This window comes from Ostrea edulis, chromosome 1, assembly GCF_947568905.1.
Source record: "Ostrea edulis chromosome 1, xbOstEdul1.1, whole genome shotgun sequence".
In the NCBI taxonomy this organism is placed as follows: domain Eukaryota; kingdom Metazoa; phylum Mollusca; class Bivalvia; order Ostreida; family Ostreidae; genus Ostrea; species Ostrea edulis.
The window spans coordinates 84989763-85005403 of NC_079164.1; the positions used below are offsets into that span (position 1 = coordinate 84989763).

At 34.4% G+C, this 15641-nt stretch overlaps 1 protein-coding gene across 1 annotated transcript; it reads left to right on the top strand.

The window, feature by feature from the left end:
* Nucleotides 1-24: 24 nt before the first annotated feature.
* LOC125677571 (transmembrane emp24 domain-containing protein 5-like) lies at nucleotides 25-5861 on the top strand. Its single transcript, XM_048915699.2, has 4 exons — nucleotides 25-1366; nucleotides 2915-3032; nucleotides 4932-5077; nucleotides 5492-5861. Exons 1-4 carry the CDS (start codon nucleotides 1151-1153, stop codon nucleotides 5720-5722), a joined length of 711 nt encoding a protein of 236 aa, XP_048771656.2. The 5' UTR covers nucleotides 25-1150; the 3' UTR covers nucleotides 5723-5861.
* The last annotated feature ends 9780 nt before the right edge of the window (nucleotides 5862-15641 follow it).

Below are 15641 nucleotides of genomic sequence, written 5' to 3' on the forward strand. Positions count from 1 at the left end.
AAATAAAGGTTTCCCTTTTTGACGTACCGAGCTGGAAAAATGCCCCTACTCAAACATTTTATTGTTTGGGGTTTTTTTGTTTTTGTTTTGGGTTTTTTTCTTCTCATTTCGAAGTAGGAAGCCTTTTTTGGGGAAGTTGGTGAGTGAGTGAGTTGACTGAAATTTTAGTATACACTATGATAAACTTGGAAAAAGTGAATTTCACCTATATAACATTTTTTGTCCAAATGTTAATTTTGACCGACTATATAATTTTCCCACATCAGAATACATGTGAAAATATGAATTATGTGTATGTTACAATATATTATAAATTTTATTGATTTTTTTTTTTCAGTTGTAAATAATGCGCATATGGATCTTGATAAATTTTAACAGAAATGCAAATAGAATGTAAATATAAGAAATGAATTTCAGTCCTGAAAATACATGCGGGTATGAACTGGAGCGTCTCATGCCGGCATACTTTTCATTGTACTTTTTTTTCAGCGGCGAGTGACCAGTCCAATGTATCTGACATAAAATACCATCTTCGTCCTTTATATAAATTCGTTTCTAAGAAAAATTTTCTATTTTAAAAAAAAAAACAATTTGTTATTACATATAAGTATATAAATGTAGGAACTCTCGTAGCTACGACCTTCAACGTCGTGTATAACTGTCGTTTCAATAACAGCATGACAATTCGTTTGATCGAGTGTGCACATTTTTGGGTAAGGTTCCTCCTAGATTTCGTTGACACAGGTTTTAATTTTTTTCTTAGCTACTTTGAAAGAATTACATAGCATGACCATCCAAACTCACTTTTACTGAAACCACACGGCCAATCATTGAGTGAAATTCCACGCCCGATCAAACAAAGTGGCACGCTGTTATCGGAACAATAGTATAATATTGTGGGTCTAGATTTGTGGCACTTCACCTACATCTGGTTACGTTTCTGTACGATAGTGAAAAAAAAAATCTCGAATGAGACATAAACTAAATCCAACTTAATAGGGTTTTTATCGACGAATCTCCCGGCCATTTAGTATCGTTTGGAAATAATCACAATCTAGAGCTGACGTGTTAACCTTGTCTCTATACCATGTGTATCGATTATCTCAATATTCCACGACAAAGCGCGGCGTTTTACTGATACAATGTCAACATGTTCTCTACATCTGGCTTGTTGATTTCTGCATGTCTTTGGAATCTATTTCACAATGTCTTACTGGAGAGAATGTTAGGAGAGGACACTAATGAATTTAGCTTTGACGGTCTCCCCGGTGCTCAGCACGAGTTTAAAGTGGAGGTCGCGGCAAACCAGGAGGAGTGCTTTGTGCAAAGGGTTGCACAAAGTGCAAATTTGCACGCTTCTTTTGAGGTAGGTGTTCTTTGCGTGATGACGAAAAACATGCCATGATTTAAAGACCATGCTACAATACTCACATGAGAAACATCTGTACTTTAATATTATCGTATTTATTGCCCCACCACATGCAAGATAACGGCGGTACACAATTCATGTATATTTGAAAAGTATGTAGATTCTTCCGAGAAACTGAGGATAATTTGGAGTTTTCTGTTTTTTCTTGATGAAACAATCCAAAATCACCAGCTATGTGTGTGTATATATATAGAGAAAGAGAGAGAGAGTAAAATTGCACAAAATGTCCATGGTATAGGTAATAAGTAGAAAAAATATATCCAACGATGACTAAGTACACATGATCCACATTTAATTAATTACACTTAGCGCTTTCGCCGTTTAGTTCGGCTCTTCAGAGTGTAACAAGTTTTACAAAAAGAGTACTCTGAAGAGCCGAACTACACGGCGAAAGCGCTAAGTGTAATTAATTAAATGTGGATCATGTGTACTTAGTCATCGTTGGATACATATTCTCTCTCTCTCTCTCTCTCTCTCTCTCTCTCTCTATATATATATATATATATATATATATACATATATTATACTCTTAAAATCACACGGCCTCTCACCTCTTGTCGGCGCGGGTTCGAATCCCGCACTCGCCGGTATGTGAGAAAGTACCCAATTTACTTTCGGAAGGTCTTCCCAGTTGCAGTTCTCTCTTCCACCAATAAAAACTGGGCGTCACCAGATAACTGAAAAATTGTTAAGTGTGGCGGAAAACAGCAAAACAATATGTATATAAAAAATTGTTAAGTGTGGCGGAAAACAGCAAAACAATATAAATAATATATATATATATATATATATATATATATATATATATATATATTATTATTATTATTATTATATACTTTCAATTTCATCTCTTTTCTTTTCTTTAAAAGTTTGCGGGCATATATCACACGATATATGCCCGGAAACATTCCAGCCCGCAAACGTTGCGTCACAATCAATACACAAGCAAATTACTACGTCGTTAATTTTCAAATTTTTCGTGTTTTTCATCTTTTACTTAGTTAAACCAATAAAGAAATTGTTAAAAATAAATTATTGTTAGTTTCTAAATGAAATTGAAAGTGTATAATAAAAAGGTTATAGACTTTGTATGGGAAAATATGACGACCTCGTTTTTTGTCGCGAAACGAGGTAATATATATATGATTCATTTGCTCATTTTATTATGGATTCAATGCAACCATTTCCCATATTTTATGTGCTCAGATATGAGCTTTTTTTAAAACTTTAATCATTTATGCCCGCAGTTGCTGGTCTAGGTTTGTGTTCGGGGTTTCTGAACTTACAAAGTATAGGGAATTAGTATGCTAGAAATTAACGTTAAAAATTATTTTTTTAGAATCTTATTTAGAATTCATAGTACCCAAATGTTTTGAAATGCAAATGTTAAATGTGAAAAAAAAAATAGTATTTGGTATATATTTTGATGTTATAATGTCAGGCCGTTTGCTTTTCTCGAATTCTCAATATTGCCATTTTTCACAGGTTCTTCGAGGCGGCGATCGTATGGTAGACTTCACTGTAAAAGATGGTCATGACAATACAATCAAAGAAGTAATTTATAAATCGGAGGGAAGAATGGAATATATAGCTCCAGTCACTGGTACGTTTAATTGTATTTTGTATTGAATACAATGAAATTTGTTGACAACAATCGTTTAGACATAATCTAAGCTCTTGGAATTTTAATGGAACATTTGCTCCAAATGTCTGTAAATTTTCAGTGTTGTCACAATTGGGTTGGAGTCAAAGCAAAACAAGAGGCCCATGGGCCACATCACTCACCTTGGCTAATATTTAAAGATTTTTCCTATAAATTCGCATGTAAAACTTTGATACCCTATTGTGGCCCCAACCTACTCGGGGGGGGGGGGGGGGGGGGGGCATTATTTTTACAAACTTGAATCTGCACTATGTCAGGAGCTAGCTTTCGTGTAACTGTAAACTTTTCTGGACCAGTGATTCTTCAGGAGAAGTTTTGAATGATTTTCCCCAATATATTTGTATCTAAAATTTTGATTCCCTACTGTGACCCCATCTTATCCCCGGGGGCCATGCTTTTTAAAAATTTGAATCTTCACTATGTCAGGAAGCTTTCGTGCAAATGTAAACTTTTTTGACACAGTGGTTATTAAGGAGAAGATTTTTAAAGATATTTTTTTTAATTTATCAGTCTTTAAAACTTTGATCCCCTATTGTGGCCCCATCCTAGCCCCAGGGGTCATGAGTTTTACAAACTTGAATCTTCACTATGTCAGGAAGCTTTCTTGTAAATCTCAGTTTTTCTAGCTCAGTGGTTCTTGAGATTAAGATTTTTCAAGATTTTCCCTATATATTTGCATGTTAAACTTTGATCCCCTAGTGTTGCCTCATATTACCCCGGGGGCCATGCTATTAACAAACTTGAATCTGCACGATGTCAGGAAGTTTTCATGCAAATTTCCACTTTTCTGGCCCAGTAGTTTTTGAGAAGATTTTTAAAGATTCTTCCGATATATTTCTATTTAAAACTTTGTTCCCCTAGTGTGGCCCCATCCTACCTCGGGGACCATGATTTTAACAAACTTGAATCTTCACTATGTCAGGAAGCTTTCATTGAAATCTCAGCTTTTCTGGCTTAGTGGTTTTTAAGAAGAAGATTTTTAAAGATTTCCCCATTATATTTGTAGGTAAAACTTTGATCCCCTATTGTGGTCCCATCCTACCCCCGGGAGCTTTATTTTAACAAACTTGAATCTGCACTATGCCAGGAAGCTTTCATGTAAATTTCAGTTTTTCTGGCTCAGTGGTTCTTGAGAAGAATTTTTTAAAAAGAATTTTCCTATATGTTTGTATACATTAAAACTTTGATCCCCTATTGTGGCCCCATCCTACCCCCGGGGGCCATGGTTTTGATAATCTTGAATCTGCACTATGTCCGGAAGCTTTCATGTAAATTTCAGCTCTTCTGGCCCAGTGGTTCTTGAGAAGATTTTTAAATGACCCCACCCTATTTTTGCCTTTTTGTGATAATCTCCCTTTTAAAGGGGACATGGCCCTTCATTTGAACAAACTTGAAAGCTCTTTACTCAAGGATGTTTTTGGCCAAGTTTGGTTATAATTGGCTCAGTGCCCTTATTCACAAAATATCTTACGACTAAGATTAAAATTTACGAACAGTGTAATTCTTTTATTTTTCATTTCTTATAGATTTTCTTAATATGAAAAGTACATCCATGGACTTAAATACATACTTATGACCTTGTGATCGGTATTTGATTATCAGACAGACTAATTTTTTTCACCTTTGTCGTAAGATGTTTTGTGAATAAGGGCCTTAACTGCGATTTAATATTTCACATGGAGAAAATGGAACTGCTCAGATGAGTGATGTGATCCATGACCCTCTTGTTTGTCATACACTATGTCCCATAGTTCATATTTAAAGTTTTACGCTTAATTAATCGAGATCTAATACAACACATTAATTAATATCAATATTTCTATCTTCTTTTTTTTACAGGAAATGTTCAAATATGTGTTCACAATATTCACAGTAGATTTTTGTCGAAGCTAGTGTACATTTACATAGTAACAATTGTGGAGGAGGAATGGAAAAAATATATTGGCGAAATAGAGGAACTGGACACAACGGTCCACAATTTTACGGTAATCTTATATACATTATACAGATCATAACCATGGGAAGTGCAAAATTACGCATCAAGAAAGAGATTTTCTGTACATTACAAGTAATGTCATATTGTGATTTTTTAATTTACTGGGTGGGTGTAAATACAAAAATTACAGTAACTTAAAAATTCACAATACGACATGCAGAAAAGTAATTCATCTTTTTTTCAATGGATAATCAAATTCATAATTTTCACTACAGAAAAGGTGATATAAAAGATATTACACGCGCAAATATGACTTTGAGCGCATTAATTTTTCGTAGAACAATTATGGGTACCTTATAGTTTATCCTCTGATCTATGTTGCAATCTCTGTAAAACCTACATGTAAAGAGCGTTCTTGGTATTGTTTCCACTCATAACACTGTCATTAATTGTTTGTTTACAGACATCCATTTCAGAAGTTCAGAAGTCGATAGACCAAGTGCGATTGCATCAGACGGCTAGTCGAATGAACGTCATCAAGGACTGGTACTTAGTGACCGGAAATAATACATATGTCATGTACTGGTCCGTTTTTCAAATTCTTTGTATTTTAGCAACCTCTTGTTTTCAAATATATTTTGTTAGACGGTTATTTCATATTCCAAATGTGACGTCTTCCAAAGCAAGAGCTTAACAAGAGGAGAAGAAGTTTTTGTAAATCGTCATCGTTATCGGGAACTTGCTTATGTTACTGCTGTACATACCAACTACATTTATCGATTTTACCAAAAAAGCAACCATTGTGAATTGTAAATGAAAAAGAAAGAAATTAATCAATGTCTAGTGTCATTTGTTTTAGATTTCCCGTTGAGACACTCACCGTCGGGTGTCGTAAACTTCTAATCATTTTTAACTTAAATTCTCAGATACTATATTATACTCGTTGAAACCAAAATGAGTGTGCAAAGTATTTGGGAGTAGGTTATAAAAATTTCCTAATTTCAAGGTGCCTATCCCTTTCAGGTACTAATGGTGAGGGCCAAATAAGTTATCTTGTGTATCCTCAACACCTACAGCAAATAAATTATCCTGTATATCCCTCAACACCTAGCAAATAAATTATCCTGTATATCCCTCAACACCTAGCAAATAAATTATCCTGTATATCCCTCAACACCTAGCAAATAAATTATCCTGTATATCCCTCAACACCTAGCAAATAAATTATCCTGTATATCCCTCAACACCTAGCAAATAAATTATCCTGTATATCCCTCAACACCTAGCAAATAAATTATCCTGTATATCCTCAACACCTAGAACAAATAAGTTATCCTGAATATCCCTCAACATCTACAGCAAATAAATTATCCTGAATATCCCTGAATACTTAGAGCAAATAAATTATCCTGTATATCCCTCAACACCTAGCAAATAAATTATCCTGTGTATCCTCAACACCTAGAGCAAATAAGTTATCCTGAATATCTCTCAACACCTACAGCAAATAAATTATCCTGTGTATCCTCAACACCTAGCAAATAAGCTATCCTGAATATCCCCCAGCACCTAGCAAATAAATTATCCTGTGTATCCTCATCACCTAGCAAATAAGTTATCCTGAATATCTCTCAACACCTACAGCAAATAAATTATCCTGTGTATCCTCAACACCTTGCAAATAAGCTATCCTGAATATCCCCAGCACCTAGCAAATAAATTATCCTGGATATCCTCAACACCTAGCAAATAGGTTATCTTGGATATCCTCAACACCTAGCAAATAAATTATCTTGGATATCCTAAACACCTAGCAAATAAATTATACTGTATATCTTCAACACCTAGCAAATAAATTATCCTGTGTATCCTCAACACCTAGCAAATAAATTATCCTGTATATCCCTCAACACCTAGCAAATAAATTATCCTGTATATCCTCAACACCTAGCAAATAAATTATCCTGGATATCCTCAACACCTAGCAAATAAATTATCTTGGATATCCTAAACACCTAGCAAATAAATTATACTGTATATCTTCAACACCTAGCAAATAAATTATCCTGTGTATCCTCAACACCTACAGCAAATAAATTATCCTGTGTATCCTCATCACCTAGCAAATCAGTTATCCTGTATATCCCTCAACACCTAGCAAATGAATTATCCTGTATATCCCTCAACACCTAGCAAATAAATTATCCTGGATATTCCTATACACCTAGCAAATAAATTATCCTGTATATCTTCAACACCTAGCAAATAAATTATACTGTATATCTTCAACACCTAGCAAATAAATTATCCTGGATATTCCTATACACCTAGCAAATAAATTATCCTGTATATCTTCAACACCTAGCAAATAAATTATCCTGGATATTCCTATACACCTAGCAAATAAATTATCCTGTATATCTTCAACACCTAGCAAATAAATTATCCTGTATATCTTCAACACCTAGCAAATAAATTATCCTGTATATATCCCTCAACACCTAGCAAATAAATTATCCTGTATATCCCTCAACACCTAGCAAATAAATTATCCTGGATATTCCTATACACCTAGCAAATAAATTATCCTGTATATCCTCAACACCTAGAGCAAATAAGTTATCCTGAATATCCCTCAACACCTAGCAAATAAATTATCCTGAATATCCCTCAACACCTAGCAAATAAATTATCCTGGATATCCTCAAAACCTAGAGCAAATAAGTTATCCTGAATATCCCTCAACATCTACAGCAAATAAATTATCCTATATATCCTCAACACCTAGAGCAAATAAGTTATCCTGAATATCCCTCAACACCTAGCAAATAAGTAATCCTGTGCATCCTCAACACCTAGCAAATAAGTTATCCTGAATATCTCTCAACACCTACAGCAAATAAATTATCCTGTGTATCCTCAACACCTAGCAAATAAATTATCCTGTATATCCTCAACACCTAGCAAATAAATTATCCTGTATATCCTCAACACCTAACAAATAAAAGTTATCTTGGATATTCTCAACACCTAGCAAATAAATTATACTGTATATTTTCAACACCTAGCAAATAAATTATCCTGTATATATCCCTCAACACCTAGCAAATAAGTTATTCTGTATATCTTCAACATCTAGCAAATAAATTATCCTGTATATCCCTCAACACCTAGCAAATAAATTATCCTGGATATCCCTATACACCTAGCAAATGAATTATCTTGGATATCCTCAACACTTAGCAAATAAATTATCCTGGATATTCCTATACACCTAGCAAATAAATTATCCTGTATATCCCTCAAACCTAGCAAATAAATTATCCTGTATATATCTCTCAACACCTAGCAAATAAATTATCCTGTATATCCCTCAACACCTAGCAAATAAGTTATCCTGTATATCCTCAACACCTAGCAAATAAATTATCTTGTATATCCCTCGGCACCTAGCAAATAAATTATCCTGGATATCCCTATACACCTAGCAAATAAATTATCCTGGATATCCCTATACACCTAGCAAATGAATTATCCTGGATATCCTCAACACTTAGCAAATAAATTATCCTGGATATCCCTATACACCTAGCAAATGAATTATCTTGTATATCCCTCAAACCTAGCAAATAAATTATCCTGTATATATCTCTCAACACCTAGCAAATAAATTATCCTGTATATCCCTGAACACCTAGCAAATAAGTTATCCTGTATATCCTCAACACCTAGCAAATAAATTATCCTGTATATCCCTCAACACCTAGCAAATAAGTTATCCTGTATATCCTCAACACCTAACAAATAAATTATCTTGTATATCCCTCGGCACCTAGCAAATAAATTATCCTGTATATCCTCAACACCTAGAACAAATAAGTTATCCTGAATATCCCTCAACATATAGCAAATAAATTATCATGGATATCCCTATACACCTAGCAAATAAATTATCCTGTATATCCTCAACACCTAGCAAATAAGTTATCCTGGATATTCCTATACACCTAGCAAATAAATTATCCTGGATATCCCTATACACCTAGTAAATTAATTATCCTGGATATCCCTTTACACCTAGCAAATTGATTTTTCTAGATATCTCTCAACACATAGCAAATTAATTATCCTGGATATATTCCTCAACACCTACAGCAAATAAGTTATCCTGTATATCCTCAACACCTAGAGCAAATATGTTATCCTGTATATTCCTCAACACCTAGCAAATAAATTATCTTGTATATCCTCAACACCTAGCAAATAAATTATCCTGTATATATCTCTCAACACCTAGCAAATAAATTATCCTGAATATTCCTCAACACCTAGCAAATAAATTATCCTGTGCATCCTCAACACCTAGCAAATAAGTTATCCTGAATATCTCTCAACACCTAGCAAATAAATTATCCTGTATATCCCTCAAACCTAGCAAATAAATTATCCTGTATATATTCCTCAACACCTAGCAAATAAGTTATCCAGTATATCCTCAACATCTAGCAAATAAATTATCCTGTATATCATCAACACCTAGCAAATAAATTATCCTGTATACATCCCTCAACACCTAGCAAATAAATTATCCTGTATATCCCTCAACATCTAGCAAATAAATTATCCTGTATACATCCCTCAACACCTAGCAAATAAATTATCCTGTATATCCCTCAACATCTAGCAAATAAATTATCCTGTATACATTCCTCAACACCTAGCAAATAAATTATCCTGTATATCCCTCAACACCTAGCAAATAAATTATCCTGTATACATCCCTCAACACCTAGCAAATAAATTATCCTGTATATCCCTCAACATCTAGCAAATAAATTATCCTGTATATCCCTCAAACCTAGCAAATAAATTATCCTGTATATCCCTCAACATCTAGCAAATAAATTATCCTGTATATCCCTCAACATCTAGCAAATAAGTTATCCTGTATATCCCTCAACATCTAGCAAATAAATTATCCTGTATATCATCAACACCTAGCAAATAAATTATCCTGTATACATCCCTCAACACCTAGCAAATAAATTATCCTGTATATCCCTCAACACCTAGCAAATAAATTATCCTGTATACATCCCTCAACACCTAGCAAATAAATTATCCTGTATATCCCTCAACATCTAGCAAATAAGTTATCCTGTATATCCCTCAACATCTAGCAAATAAATTATCCTGTATATATTCCTCAACACCTAGCAAATAAACTTCTAAAGCTCTTCAGTTGTAAGAATTGGAATGTGTCCCCGGTTCCTTACCCAGGCCTTGAAGCGGCTCTCTATTTCTATAAAACTCCTATTATTTTATTAGCAATGTCTTGTAATCCCTAGTATATTTCAGCCTGAAATGTTTTTACCCCTATATTTGCCCTAAACCGGTAAATTATAATTAAGTGGTCAAATATTCAAAATGTAGTGTTTTTCTGTGTACCTCCCCTTTGAAAACAACCAAAAGTATTGTAAAATGACACTGTACTTTACCCATTGATAGCCAGTAATTAGATATTTGTATATGACTGGTTTCTCTCTATCATTTCATGTACACAACAACCACGTCTTGATGATTGACTGCAGCAACAGGATGCCAAGACAGTTTTAAAGAAACTTTAGCGGATATTCAAAGTTCACCAAGGTAAGTTTGGAATACTAGAGATTAACTGAGGGATATTTGACTGCTACTTTATTTTGAATAGAAACACATTGCCTTATGAGTATCAAGATAGTCCGATAGAATTTCAGTTCTATTACAAATAATTGTGAATTCATTTCAGTATTTAATTGTAATGAAATAATCAAATTGAATGGAAAAATGAATTTAGGGAAATACATGAAAGCTAAAATAAAGCAACAGCCACTCTTGAATATTTTTAATATTAATTGGACATCTTGAATAGTAAATGGTATTTACAGTTCTTTACATGTAGCTGCAAGGCTGAACAGAAATACTTAAAAATATGCAACACCACGGGGAAATAACTTTTCTGACATATTGGTTACTAAAAGATGATTATAGAAATAAGATCGGATCTTGGTGCCAAAATGAGTGTCAATCTACTGCAATTTGTGTCACCTGTAACAAGTTCAATTTTAAACAGTATATTTTCTCAAATTAAGAAACATGTTTAAGGTGAAAAATACAATCAGCATTCAAGTACAAAACTAGGAAAACGTTTCACGTTTTTCTTCCACAAATAATGTTGATACAGCTATGTCTGAGGGACAATCCTATAGAGGTTCTAAAAACTTGAAATTGCAACCCGCAATTGCTGATCAAATGCGCAGATATTCTTTGGATGCATTGCAGGATCCAGTACATGTTCTGCCATGCCCCTATATTTGCTCCTCACGAAAATGTTAACTCCTTTTTAGATGAAACTTGGGACATATTGTACCACAACATATGCGACCCAACATATGGGATAAGTGGTGTAAGTCAAATGTGGAATCTAAAAAAATTCTGAAGAACTTATAGTTGAATCACAAAACTTTCCCCAAATTAACAGCATCAAAACGTATGGCTTTTCAAACTTTATACGACCATTCCTCACGATGAATTAAAGACTAGGCATTTTGACATCATGGACATCTGTTTATTCATATCTTGTTATCTGTCTTTCAAAACAGTACTTTGTTAAACGCCACTCTGATTCTGTGCACAAGTACTCTGAAGTTGATGTTAAAAAGATGCTGGAGTTCCTCATTGACAATATCTACGTGGTATTTGGTAATCAGAACTTCCAACAATCTGTTGGAATTCCCATGGACATGAATTGTGCTCCTTTATTAGATGACCTGTTTTTATATTCGTATGTATATTCTACATAAGAAGAAAAATCTCTTGATGTGGCCTTTATTCGTCATTATATGTATTGACGACGTTTTATTCATTTTCATTCATACCGGTAATTCGATTCGATATATCTCAGTGAACTCGAAATGAAAGACACCTCAGAGTCATCAATATCTGTTTCATATTTGGATATTTCAATTTCATTGAACACATATTAGTGACAAGCTAACAACTCAACTTTATGACAAACGGGATGACTTCAGTTCTCCATGGTCAGCTTTTCATATTCATGTAGCAACGTTCCATTATTACCTGCATATAGTGTTTGCGTCTCTCATCTGATTCCACACACGAGACAAGCTACTGACAAACAAGTTGATGCTACAAGGTTCTAAACAGTCTCGTTTGAATTCAGCATTTCGCAAATTATATAGTCCTTGTAATGATCTTGTTTGTAAATACAACATGTCGTTAGATCGAATGCAGTTTGACGTGTTTCATATCAATTGTTAAGCCATTCTTTACGTATTAAGTTTGACTACGGATTACTCTGTTTACCTGATCGAGATAGAGGGATCCTATGTTACCATGTGTGTTCATATCATGCACAATATATTTCGACAGGGACTTACATGTAGTGCGTACAATATCAATGCATAAAATAAATTCTAGAGATCACCCTGTAAGAGGGCGTACTATCTAGAAATCCAGGAAGAGTGTCAGCTTGATGATAGTCGTCTTTTCTCAGACATATCCCAAGAAGATGGCACACCCTTTTTGGAGCATTAGAAATAATATTAAACAAATGGAAGCCTACCGATATTTGTAAATATTTTCTCGAGTTTTTTGCCAGAATACACCAAAAGGCGCTATATTGAGAATCTACTAGAAAAGAATGACAGATACAAAACTATTTGCCCTAGTTTTTATTCGATTTTTAAAAACGTTTCAAACTGAAGATCCACGTGTTCATATATCACATGATGAACTGAAGGAAATCCTTTCCTCCTAATGGGACGCTTCATGAAGCAAGATTCTTCCCCAGAAAAGGTTCATCTGACCTGGTCAAAATTCTGAGAATCTGTTAGCACTAAATTAATTGAGAATGTGGAACTGAACTTTACCTGGAAGAAATCTTACATGTACCACTAAAGACTGTGGAACCGAAGATTACCTGAAAAAATCTTACTTGGGAAGAATCAATCACAACTACCTAGAAATGAAATGTCACCAAATACCTACAGAACAAAATGGCACTGAACAATGAGTTGATCAAGGATCTTACATGTTTGCATCCAAATGTTAGGGGGTGAGGATAAAGGTGTTAGATCTGTTGGTAGAATTGCTATAGATTGCTTTCACATGTTGTTAAGGAGAATCAAGAAATTTTGTAATAGATGAATGAAAAGCACATCAAGCTGAAAATGTACCATGTGACTGGTTTCAGGTAGGAGAGAAGTGACATGCGGAATATAAAGGAATAGATGATTAATGGAACAAAGTTTTCACCATATGATGAGAAGTAGAACTTGCTTTCAAAGGAAATTAAAGGTACATTCTGTAGAAAGACCTGTGTCTGACCATAAAAATACAGTCACCCAGAGAGAACCAGCCTACCAGGATAAATAATGATTGGTCTGAGAAGAGCCAAAGATTTTGGTGTTTTTTTTTAACTGCTGGTTCTGTACATATTAATGTAACTGTTTCTAAATAGATGCTTCAGGCAGGGAGAAATGTTCATGGGGCACACAAAAGTCGACCTAAGGAAGAGAAAGAAACAGCTGAACAATCAAGGAGGAGAAAGTTAGCAGACGAAGTTCAGAGACAAAAAAAGGGAACAAATACGAATGATTTCAAAAGATAAAGATAACACTTCGATGCAGCATAAAACAAGGAAAGGGAAGAGATAAAAACTGTTGAAAATTTGATCAAGGAAGGAAGTGAAAGATTAAATTTCTAAAAAAAGATTTCAGTAAACCCAAGTTATCCCAGCATTCAGTGATGGAGCCATACAAAATTTGAAAGTGTAGAAAAAAAAACTATCAAGGAAAGAATGGAAATTGATGAGAAGAAGTTTTCAAAATACTTAATATCAGATATGCAACATTAAAGTAATTAAAAATCTTAAGAGTTTTATATACTAGAGTATTGATCATCATTATTACTATCAATGTAATAAAGAAACATGATCACGACCATAAAATTATATTTCATTTGCTTAATTGCTTTCAGACAGAAGTCTCGTTTGTTTAGGTTGAATGCGTATTTGTATTTGAAAGATTTTGTCATTATTCTGATATTTATGTCACATAGATCAATACTCTATAACGAGCTTGGATGAGATACCTTAGCTATAAGAAGAAAAATACACAAATTTGTTTTATCACTGTTCGTTATCTTCACCTTTCATTCTACACAATACGATGGCTGTTCGATATGTAATGTGTATTGTACGATATCTCGAAAGCATTCGACTCAAATAGTGAAATGAACATTACATCCCTTCAAAGTATTCTCCGCGGTTTGAAATACGTATTTTCAATCTGAAATGCGTCACGGTACGCTGATTTAGGTAGACCTCTGAGACACTGACTGATGGCTGAGCCAAGGGTTTGTCGGGACTTGTAATGACGACCAGATAAGAACTTTTGGAAAAAAGGAAAACGTCGCATGGGGATAGATCTGAATAGCATGGTGGGTGTGGCAAGTTGGTAACCTTCTCCGACTTCAAAAAGTGTTTCACAAGCTCAGATTTATGTGATGGAGCATTATCATGAAGTAGACGAACATACCTAAATCCTGACACAGGGCATCGTTTATGATAATATTTCTTGAGCTTTTTTAGTATAACATCTCGGTAATACCGACCTGTAACACTTTTGTTCTTCGGCACCGGAGTTTGTACGGCTATACCATCACATGAGGCAAATCGAAGCAGGCTATTGACAAGCAAGTTGATGGTACAAGATTTCCTCATTGACAATATCTTCGTAGTCTTTGGTGATCAGATCTTCCAACAGTCTGTTGGAATTCCCATGGACACGAATTGTGCTCCTTTGTTAGGTGACCTGATTTTATATTCCTATGAAGCAGAATTTTAAAAAAAACCTTCTACGTGAGAAGAAACAATCTCTTGATATGGCCTTCAATTCGACATTTAGATATATCGACGACGTTCCATCTATTAACAGTAATAATTTTCATTCATATGTTAATTCGATTTATCCCTGTGAACTCGAAATAAAAGACACCAACGTCGTCCTGTCCTGCTTCATAATTAAATATTTTATGGAACGTAAATATTAACGGCAAACTAACAACTCAACTTTTTGAAAAACGGGATGATTTCAACTTTTCCCTCGTCAACTTCCCATATTTATGTAGCAATATTCCATTATAACCTGCATATAGTGTTTATATCTCTCAACTGATTCGATACGCAAGAGCTTGTTCTGCGTATGGTCAGTTTTTAAATTGAGGCAGGCCACTGACAAACAACTTGATGGTGCAGGGGTTTCAACAGTCTCGATAGAAGTCAGCATTTCGCAAATTCTATGGTCGTTATAACGATCTAGTTTATCAATACAACCTTTCATTAGATAAAATTATGTCTGACGTGTTTCATACCGATTGTTAGGCCGTTCTTGGCAAACTGATTTGGACTACGGATAACTCCGTTTACCTGATCAAGATATAGGGCATATTTTTATTTCAACTTCAGAGTACTTGTGCGTAAAATCAGAGTGGTGTTTAACAAAGTATTTTTTTTTTGGATGACTGATCACTAGATATGAATCTTTCTGTTT

Coding starts and splice junctions, on each gene's coding strand:
- LOC125677571 (XM_048915699.2), top strand. CDS start 1,151: ATGTTCTCTACATCTGGCTTGTTGATTTCTGCATGTCTTTGGAATCTA. Junction 3,033..4,931: donor ATATATAGCTCCAGTCACTG/GTACGTTTAATT, acceptor TTTTTTTTACAG/GAAATGTTCAAATATGTGTT. Junction 5,078..5,491: donor CAACGGTCCACAATTTTACG/GTAATCTTATAT, acceptor GTTTGTTTACAG/ACATCCATTTCAGAAGTTCA.